The sequence below is a fragment of the Monopterus albus genome, unplaced genomic scaffold (assembly GCF_001952655.1).
Source record: "Monopterus albus unplaced genomic scaffold, M_albus_1.0 scaffold119.1, whole genome shotgun sequence".
Taxonomy (NCBI): domain Eukaryota; kingdom Metazoa; phylum Chordata; class Actinopteri; order Synbranchiformes; family Synbranchidae; genus Monopterus; species Monopterus albus.
Window position 1 is genome coordinate 343,625 of NW_018127999.1, and position 11,132 is coordinate 354,756.

The window sequence follows — 11,132 nt, forward strand, 5'->3', positions numbered from 1 at the left end:
GCGGACTTCAAGAGACTCACAGATGAGCCAAAACCACACACTGCACACATGCATAAAAAGGAGGAGGTGGACACAGGTTAGAGTAACAAGTCATGAAGACCTTCGACACTATTAAGTTAAGAGTGATCCAATAAGAGGGCCTCTGTTAAGGTTTGCCAAGATTTACTGTGAGCAGGAGTTATGCAGATGTGTGTGGTAACTGTTTGATGTAGTCATTTGTGTAATTCAACTGAAGAGTGCTAAGGTTAAGGGGGTACAAAACATTGCCCTGTTCAACATTCTATAGTGTTTGGGATTTATAGGTTATGTGGAAGCTATTTGCCATTTGATATTGGTTTTCTCTGTTTCTGACATATTATATATTGACTATTTGAACGGTAATATCCCAAGCTGAATTTAGGTATTAGACTTGTTTAAGCTTAAAGATATTTACATTAAGTGAAATTTACATTTGAACAAGTGTTAAAGGGTGATGCAGAGATTTCATTCATTATGCACATTTCCTGTTTATAAGGTGGGCTAATTTAAGGCAGTAACTCAATGTCAGAGCCAAATGAGTCCATAATTCAGGTTAGGGATAGCCTAAGAAGATCAACCCGAAGAAGATCAAGTGAGTGGTGCTGAAGACCACCAGGAAGTGAAGCATCCAAGGTGAAGTCAAAGAGTCAGAACTCTAACTAAGAAGGGCAGAGAATTGCAAGCTGAAAAAACTAAAATGCTTGACTATGTTTACAACAACTGGAGAACACAAATTAAGTAATCTAAACAGCCCTTATCACAATCAACAGAGCCTTTATCTGCCGAACTGCTTAATGACATCATTGGTGATGTCAAAGGTTTGTCTACAGATGTTCAGCATATTTATGAAGAACTGCGCAAGCTCTCAACTCCAGATCAGGACGTGCGTCACAGAGTGGACCTGTTTGCAGAGACTTCTGCTTTCATTGTACGCAGAGCCTCAAATCAATTAGATGAAAAGATCCTAGCAGGGAAGAGCAAGATTGGCCTGAGGCAGGGCCTCTCTTCAACTCAAGTACTTCCAAATCAGGTTCTGTCACCTCTATCTCAAAGGGAACCTCAGCGCATTCAAGTAGGTCATCTTCAAGACAACAAGAAGCTGCTGCTAATGCTGCTGCAAGCCAAGCTGTTCTAAAAGTGCTACAAGAGCAAGAAAGAGAACTGGAAATACAGCATCTAGAAGCAGAAGTTAAAAGAAAGGTAGCTCATGAAGAGGCAGCAGTTGTAAAGCATCGCTTACACCAGGAAGCTGAAGTGGTGAACCGAAGAATAAAGAGAGAAGAAGAGGAAGTTAAATTTAAAGCACAACTAAAAGAGGAGCATCTGGCTCTACAAAGAACTCTGGATGAGAAACTGAAAAGGATACAACATTTGGAGGAAGTAAAGAGCTTAACGCAGCATGAGTGAGAATCCTGCTGTATGATCAAGCAACAGCCATAGAAGAGTAGCCAGACACATTAGATCATGAGATGTTAACAAATCCCCAAGTGCAAGCTCCCGCGAGTCCTCTATCCCTGCTTGTGTCTTCTACCGCACAAGCTGTAGCCACCTCCGCTAGTACTTTAAAAGCTCTGCTGTGCTTTCACTAACAGGTGCCTTAAGTGCCAACCAAATTCCAGTTCCTGAACCTTCAGTATTCAGTGGAGATCCATTGAAATACAATGACTGGAAGTTCTCCTTTACAACACTGATTAATCAGAAGAACATTCAAGACAAGGACAAAATATACTACCTCCGTAGATACATTTGTGGACAAACTAAGAAAGCACTTGATGGCTATTTTCTACTTGGAACAGAATCTGCCTATGATGCAGCTTGGGAGATTTTGTAGGAACGATATGGAAACTCATTTACATTAGCAAAGTCTTACAGAGACAAGCTCCAAGCATGGCCCAATATAGGATCTAAAGACAGCTTTGAGCTCAAAGAGTTTGCCGACTTTCTCCACAGTTGCGAGGCTGCCATAGACCGCATTAAGGCTTTAGAAATCTTGAACGAATGTAATAAGAACAGGAAAATTCTTTCAAAGTTATCAGATTGGTTAATGGCAAGATGGGACCGGAAGGTTGTTGAAGTGGAAGAAGATAGCCACCAGTTCCCTTCTTTCAGCCAATTTGTCAGATTTCTGATAAGGGAAGCGAAAATCGCCTGCATCCCTGAAGCAAGGTGAAGCTGAGAAATCAAAGTGCCACAGACAGCGGAGTTCTGAAGCAAAGACACTGACCACAAAGTCTAATGAACAGACTGTAACAATATGCATCTTTTGTAAAAGGACTGGGCATACTTTGCACAAATGTCGGAACTTCATGGGAAAGGTAGTTTCGGACAGAATCAAATTTGTTCAAGCTGAAAGACTGTGCTTTGCATGTCTCAAGTCTGGTCACCACTCAAATATTTGCAGCAACAGGAGTACCTGTGACATGTGCCAGAAGCGGCATCCTACCTGTTTGCATGAGAAGAATCAAGAGAATCACTGAGTGATACTTCAAGAAGCTAACACACAAACAGCTGCAATAATACCTGGCTGGCTTTCATCAACTCTTCAGCCAACCCAAGAAGTCCTCATATATGCTTTGTTAGATTCACAAAGTGACACATTTGTTTTAAGTGAAGTAGCCGAAGCCTTGGAAGCAAACAAAGAACATTTTAAGCTCAATCTCTCTACTACAACCTCAAGAACCACAGTAGTAAGCTCTCAAAGAGTAAGAGACAATCTCCTTACCACCAGTCTACACACGTGACTTTATCCCTGCCAACAGAACTCACATACCAACACATGAAACCGCAAAGGCTTGGCCCCATTTAGAGCATCTCCAAGGAAGAATTGCACCTTTACAGGATTGCGAAGTAGGTTTGCTCATTGGGTATAATTGCTCACAAGCTCCACTTCCAAGAGAAGTTGTATCTGGCAAGGAAAAACAGCCTTATGTGCAGTGTACTGACCTTGGATGGAGTATCGTCAGCCATGGGAACCCCTGCATGGACTACGGCGATGTCATTGGAATTAGCCATCGCATAGTAGTGAGACAAGTGACGCCAAGTGTCGAGCCTTCTCTCAATCTCAAGACTCAAGTACACTATGTGAATCTAACAGAAGAAAAGGAAATGACTCCCTCAGAAATCATGAGAGTTCTTGAGTCAGACTTCCCAGAAAGAGCTGGAGAAGATGTTCCTGTTTCACAAGATCTAAGGTTCCTGTCAAAGATGAGAAAGAACATCACACAAAAGGATACCGGTCACTACGAAATGCCATTACCATTCAAGGAGGAAAGACCAAAACTACCTGACAGAGAAGGCAAGGTGGGAGAAATCAAGAAGGATGATCCTGAACTTCGCAAGACTCTTGTTTGCAACACTCAAGCAAAGGAAGGCAGATCATTATTGGACCGAAGTTCACTCAAGCAAAGGAAGGCAGATCATTATTGGACCGCCTACAAAAATTCTCTGATTGGTCAAGGGTAGTAAGAGCAGTTGCCACACTGAAACGATGAGTTAAAGAACACAGAGATGTAAGGCAAATAACCAGTGAAAGTACAAGTCTAGAAGAAAGGAAAGAAGCAGAACTTGCTATCATCAAGCTAGCTCAAAGAGAAGCCTTTCCAGATGAGATAAGAAGCTTGAAGTTAAAGAAGTTTCTAAAACCAGAGACAGAAAGCTGTACAAGTTAAGTCCATTCCTGGATGGAAAAAGGCATTCTAAGGGTGGGAGGACACCCAAGTCAAGCCACGTTGCATCCACACATAAAGCACCCAGCACTACTCCCAAAGAACAGCCACATATCAGCCTTACTAATCAAGCACTTCCACGAAAAAGTACATCATCAGGGAAGTGGAATGACGGTGAATGAACTTAAAGCTAATGGTTGGTGGATCCTAGGATGCAGCAGCGCAGTCTCATCACACATCTTCAAATATGTCAAGTGCAGAAAGATGTACTGAAGAGCAAAAAATGGGCGACTTACCGCAAGACAGGGTGGAAGCAACTCCACCCTTCACCCACGTAGGCATAGACTGCTTTGGTCTGATTTATATTAAGGAAGGAAGGAGAGATCTCAAAAGATATGGTTTCTTGCTTACTTGTCTATGTTCAAGGGCTATACGCATTTCTCAATGCCTTAAGGGCGTTTATTGCCATAAGAGGAAATGTTCGTCAGCTGAGATGTGACCAGGGGACCAATTTTGATGGTGCAAGGAGAGAATTCATAGAACTCATGAAAGGAATGAATCAAGAAAGAGTGAAGGCTCTAGTATGTGAAATCCTAATGAATCCTGCAGCAGCGAGTCACATGGGTGGTGCCTGGGAGAGGCAAATAAGAACCATAACGAGTGTTCTTACTGCTATTCTTGACCAGTCAGCTGAAAGACTTGACAGCACCTCACTAAGGACATTCACGTATGAAGTTATGGCTATTATTAACAGTAGACCACTCACTACTGAATACTTGAATGACCCATCCGGACCTGAACCTTTAACCTTTAACTGAACCATATCCTTACAATTTAGTCCACAGTCATTCTGCCCCCTCCTGGACAATTTGTTAGAGAAGATCTTGATCTACAAAAGAGGTGGTGTCAGGTGCAGTATTTGGCTAATGAGTTTTGGACTCGATGGAAGAAGGAATACCTTTTGAACTTACAATCAAGACAAAGGTGGCACAAGAATAGAAGGAATAGAAGGAACTTGAAGGTTAATGATATTGTCCTTCTACAAGATGACCTGGTACCACGGAATGAGTGGAAGCTGGCCAAAGTTACAGAAGTCTACCCAGGACCAGATGGTAGGGTGAGAAAACTGAAATTGTTGGCTAGTGAAACAACATTTGACAAAAACGGGAAACTGATAGTTAAAACAGTATTCCTTGAAAGACCTATACAAAGGGTTGTTGCTCTACTTGAGGCAGACTAGGGTGTTAAATGTTTACCTGGAATTACATGTTGTTACTAATAGAAAATGTTCATATAGGTGTGATAACTGTTGCGTTTAGAGAAATCCCACGTTAAGATTGTGTGATTTGGTGGGAGTGTAACAGTTATCATTACTATACATAATTAGGTACTAGTGTTTTGAAGGTCACTGTTAGGTACAAGTCACGCTGAGCTGTTCTCGCGTGAATAGGATTCTCGAGCCTGAGACTCAAGCTATCAAAAAGCATGGACGTTTGTCTGCCATTTTGGAAGATTGGTACTCATCGTCATGGACATTAAAGTGAAAGAAGATTATAAAAAATATGTAAAGGAGCAAGGGCTAAGCTGGTCTTTCATGGCATGCAGCCAAAGAGGTATTTGTGTTTTCTGTATTTTACTTTGGTAAAATTATTGTTTACATGCTATACATGTTAGCATTTTACGTTATGCTAATCTGTCGAACTGTATGTGTTTAGTTTTCACAGTGAATTGGGAGAGAGGTGTTCTGATAAACCAGTAGCGAGAAAACCACCTATATGCCTCGGGGGAACTACACTGCCTGACCATTACTTTCATATTTCAGTAAAATAACAAATGTCCCCCAAATAAAATACCTATAATTACCTGTCCAACAAAAATGCTTTTAAGCCCATTTTGTTCTCTCAGTTGTCACCGTCATTTAAAAGCCACACCAGTGTTAGTTCTGGTTTTGCTTGGGACGAGTAAAGATATTGGTCATGCTTTTTTCAGCCCTGCTTCCGCCACAGATGAGGGATTTATTTCTTTATGTGTTCATTGCCATTGGGATGAAAAGAGAAATTAAAGAATTGCCAACCCTACCTTTGACTGTACATTGGAAATGACTAAAAAGAGAACAGGGATCCCAATTAACATACATGACTGGTTATAGACTTTATAACATTACTGCTATTAGTTAATGCAGCTTATCAAGGAAAAGGGAGTGCTTGGTTGTGCACTATACCCCCCACCCCCCTAGAAAAAAAGCTGTAGTCATGTAAGGTTACCTTTCCTGTAGAACAGGTCTATAACTTGTTCTTTTATTAAACAAACTAAATAGCTCTGTTATTTATTTTATTTACACGACAGCATTTCATTTCTGTCTCTACATGGTTGTGCGTTTACAATTCTCCTCTGCTCTCTGTATCATGTACGGTGGAGTTCCGGCTCGAGTTCTGCACATTTCCTATGCATACATTTAGAACATTTTCATCATTGTCACATGAGACTCAGATTGCACAGGTATCTATATCACACTTGCAAAACGATTTATCGTGCAGCCGTAATAAATATCTATTTCAGTAGACCTCTTACAGTGGTTACCAGGGGCCTACAGATTCTGTATTAATCTGTATTCACCCTTTCATCTGAGAGTAGAGCAGTCATGTTATCACCTGTACTGTAAATCTGTACATCCACCTGATCACTAGTGGGAGGGCAGACTTCTTACTCCATTTATCTGTTAAATGCAAGGAAATATAAATAGCAGTTTAAGCTTAACTGTATCTTTCCTACACTGCTTCAGTACTGCTCAAGTTTTCTCTTTCCTCCTGAATATTTTATCAAATTTTTAATGGATCAGGCTGTTTCTCACTGCTAGCAAAACATGAAAAGAATCCTCATTCAGGCATTAGTTTTTAATGTTCTTGTTCAAATTAATTAATCCGCATTTTTAAAGCTCCTCTTCACTCACAAATATACTTTTTCAGATTTTGCATGAAGTCTTCATCTTTTTAAATTTGGAATGAATCATGTTGATAACAGATGCTTATGACGAGTTAAATTCCATTTGGAAATGTTTCGCTAATGTTCAGTATCTGCGTGATTGCTTCAAATATTCAAGGGTCACAAACGGCAGTAGTACCTGATTAGTTATGGTTAAAAAATTATTTTTTAGCACTTGTATGCATTTATGAAGTGTTCCTTAATAAATACATGTTTTAGACTTTACAGGGTCACAGAGAGCTTTAACAAATGATTAATAAAGGTTAAGTAATGGTTATTCACCACCGTGATACATTTATGAAGTGTTAGTTCATGCATATATGGTTCCCACTTTACAATAAGCGTCAGAGCATTAATAAATGCGTAATTACGAGTAAGTAATGCTTACAGTATACAGCAGGGGTGGGCAAGTCAGGTCTTCGAGAGCTACCACCGTGCATGCTTTCCAACTATCCATGCCCTGTCCACTGCTGCATACCTGCATCATGTGTGTTCAGTCAATCAGAAGCTGGAAGATACCACATTAGATGAACGTGGAGCGAGGACAAAGTGAATTCGTTGGTTGGAGGTTGGACAAGTAAGTGGACAATTATTATGCTTAAATGAACATTAAAACAGCCTTCTCCTAATGAAACTGCTAAGCTGTGAACTTCGTGAAATAAATGTTAATATCTTTATTGACAATTTACTAGTATTACCAAGAGACATTTAAGTTGTTGAATGCAATGCTTATTATTGTATTATTTAACATTTAGTTAATGCTTATTACTGCATCAACAAATGTTAGCAGTGTCGTTAAACACTATTAAATAATGTATGAGGTATTACTTTAATTAACATGAAAAACATTAGTACATGGTTAATAAATGCATTAGTTACCTATTAGTTAATGCTTATTACTGCATTAAGTACGGTTAATTAATGTACCCTTATTGTAAAGTGTTACCAGATTATATTTTTTTGACAATTTCAGACTGAAAAAAGCCTGACCAATAATTTTACTCATCCCAAGCAAAACCATTGAACAGCCTTACCTGCCCTGTCAACCTACTTCCAACTTCTATGGCTAGTCACCAGTTACGAGCCAGGGTTAAAGCAGTTTAGCCATGGACCAGAGGTCCCCAGCTACAGTTCAGGGTCACAGATCTGGGCGGGCAACACTGTATTCGAGAAAGTTACAACTAAAAGGAAATTGGATACTGCAAGAAATAAAACCAGAATTAACATCAGTGTGGCTTTTGAACAACAGCAACAACTGAAGAGAATAAAAGGAGCTGAAAAGTGACGCCATGGTGGCCGCATTTCTACTGGACAGGTAATGGATCTAAGACATGACGTAACGCGGTGCTTTATGGGTTAAAGGCGGGGACCACATAATACGCGCTATATTGCTACAAGAAGCTACAAGTAACGTTAACGTTCGTTCACATGGAAAAATTATGGTCAAAAAACATAAAACTAACAAGTGACAGGTCAGTAAAATATAAAAAGAAACTTGGATTAATAAAAAAAAAATCCAGTTTAAAAAGCTGCTTTATGATAAAAGTCTTATGGGTCAATTTAAAAGATTAAACTGTAAAATATGGGGGTAATTTTGCCAGCCTGGCTTGAATACATGTAATTTCCTGTGAAGGAATTGTTAAAGATTGAAATCAATCTTAAATACACATTTGGCAAACTGAATGGAGAGATAAATGTGGAGATAACAGATGGGAAATACTGCGTCTGTGGGTGCACAGAGACAAACAATGTGCCTGTGAGTTGAATGCCTTCTTGGCACATAGGCACAGACTGGACTGACAGTCTGACAGGCCACGTTTCTCTCTGCCTGCTGCACATTCCTCCATTTGTCTTCTCTAATGAATTGACAATCTCACTCCCTCTGATGTTTACACAGAGATATTGAGCCATCCTCAGACTTGGCTGCTTAAAAATACCAGACACTCATTTACACATCACGGGTGCATGAATTAACATGCACAAAGACAGACACACACTCCTATACGTGTGTGATGTGCTAGGCAGAGCAGTGCCTCTGGTACTGACAGGCTGCTGCTGAACGGGTCAATTACTTTCAGTCCAAATGATAATGACATTATCAGACCATTTCTTTGTGGTGTGATCCATGTGGCCTCCAATCCATTATGCGGTTTCCCCACAATTGCATTTTTGAGTGATTCATGTCCTGCTGTCTAATTATTCATTACTCCTGAACGACTGCGGGAAGAAGGGAAACGAATAAAATGAAAAACACAAATGTGATTCCTGCAGCTCAGGCAGTAAAAGGGAGAAATGGTATGCAAAGCTGCCTTCTGACTGTTTCAGATTACATGAGAAGGAAATTGTTTTGTCTGTGATGAAAAATGCCTTTTCACAGACTTTTCCATAGCCTCAGAGTTTAAAGATGGCTGCAATATAAATATCACAACTGTGCACCTTGACTGAGACCACTACACAGACACAAATCTGATGCTGACACTCCTTAACTCTATGACGAAAAAATTCTGAAACTGAACTACAGGCAAATGCAAGCATGTGCACATGCAGCGTATTTGGCCGTACAGATTGTAAATCAGTAGAGATCTGTCAAAGCCCAGACCCAGGAGGCTGTCTTTTCATTACTTTGGCTGCCATAATGTAGTGGCACTTTTTAAAAACTACAACATACCAACATTTCTTAAAAAAAAAAAAAAATCTGGAAATATTAGCATAAACTGGAAACACAACAGTATTATTGTTAGAACCATTTGTCAAACTACCACAATTCAAATAACAGTTGCATGACCACTGACTAATTATTAACCATTCATAGGATGGACTAATGTTCATAACCAAAAACTGCACAAAAAATCTCTACTGCATTCAAGAGCTTTCCTGATTATAAAATGAGCCATTTTGATCTAAACATCCTCTGAAGAATCGCATGTTATGCAGTCCCCATACTGAACAGACACAGCACCTCCCCAACCAGTCAAGACAACACAGCACCTCACATGAATAAAATGGGATCCTTCCCTCTGATGAGACGAGGCAGAACCATCAACATGTTTGTGTCTATTACAGAGATTACAATGGGATCCCCAGGTTGCTTCACCCATGGCAGTGCCCTCCACTGTTGTACAAGCAAACACACAGGCACTGGGCTCATGAAAGCAGCAATGATACCTCTCTCATGGTGCCAGCTCTGCTACCTCTCCCTTCCTGTCCTCGACCTTCCCTGCATACTCCTCTCTCCCCCCTCACCCCACCCAGCCCCCGAGGTGGATTAACTACACCCACACCTGGTCATTTTTCATTTCTGAGGACTCCAACACCAGTGGTCCAAAGGGACCCCAGCCACAAACCCCTCAGCTGTGAAGTGCAGTTTTGCTGGCTTGGTAAATGCTCTAAAGCATCCATAGATGATTACATAAACAGGGACACAGGTACACACCCGAGCTCAATTAGTTATAAGGCACTGTTTTTCTCACTTAGGGAACATTCTACTGCTTATATAGATTATTTTCTCCAAGGAAGATAATGGCTCATCAGAGTTCACAAATACACACACAGCAAATGTATGTGCAGGGTGCTGAACAAATAAGACACTAATGAAGGGCTATTTTGTTCTTTTAAATCTGCATGAGGCTGATTGTAAACTATCTAGATTTTAAAACGAGGCTGCAGCAAAGACGAACAAACATCCTGTACCATAAACAACAGATGGATTCTACTGTCAGATACGCACACTAACAAGGCATTTTGGATGCTCACTCAACTTGAGACTCATTGTTTAGTTGTCTAGTCCACAGCCCCACACGGGCCTATCTGACTTACTCCCACTGCTCTCATGGCACCATCTTCAGAAAAAAAGCTCTCTAGAAATGCACCGTATGCTATCTGCTCAGCACCCAACAACATGCAACACAAAGCACAGACAGTGGAGAAATTGGAAGCTGAGAAACCAGATATTTCTTTGTGGGGATAGTAAAAACAGGGATAAAAATAGGGAGAATAATGTGCTTATATTAATCAGGTGGCCAGAAACCTCCAAAAGAATCATCATTGCTCCATAAGCAACTGCCTGTCATATCAACTTAAAAGGTGATGATACAGTACGTCAGTGTTGTGTTCACAACTTTCTACTGTTACCCCAATGTTAACTAACAAGGAGGTTAGCTAAATGGCTTTTTTGTAGAGGAACCACTACAGAAAAATACAGCAAAACTAAACTGCTGCTACCTGACACACACACAAACAAACTTACCTGAAGTGTCGGATGTGTTCTGTCCATATCCCCCCATGTCAGGACCCAGACCTGGTCGTGTGATTTGTCATAGAGCATCTTCACTGGAAAAGGATCTGTTGCTATTGCCTAGAAGACAGAATTAATGAACAGAATTAAAGTTCTGTCTGTGATGCTAAAAACAAACATACAGAGTTTATAGAAAAACAAGTGGGAAATGTCCATTACATTACAGATATTAT

At 40.3% G+C, this 11,132-nt stretch overlaps 1 protein-coding gene across 2 annotated transcripts in view; it reads right to left on the reverse strand.

Annotated features, from left to right (window-relative positions):
* Nucleotides 1-11,132, reverse strand: part of fstl4 (follistatin-like 4) — a 215,047-nt gene that overhangs the window by 5,231 nt on the left and 198,684 nt on the right. For both annotated transcript variants that reach the window (XM_020611963.1, XM_020611962.1), the window contains exon 14: nt 10,912-11,019. In XM_020611963.1, coding sequence (XP_020467619.1) covers nt 10,912-11,019 — 108 coding nt within the window. The remainder of the gene's footprint in view (nt 1-10,911; nt 11,020-11,132) is intronic.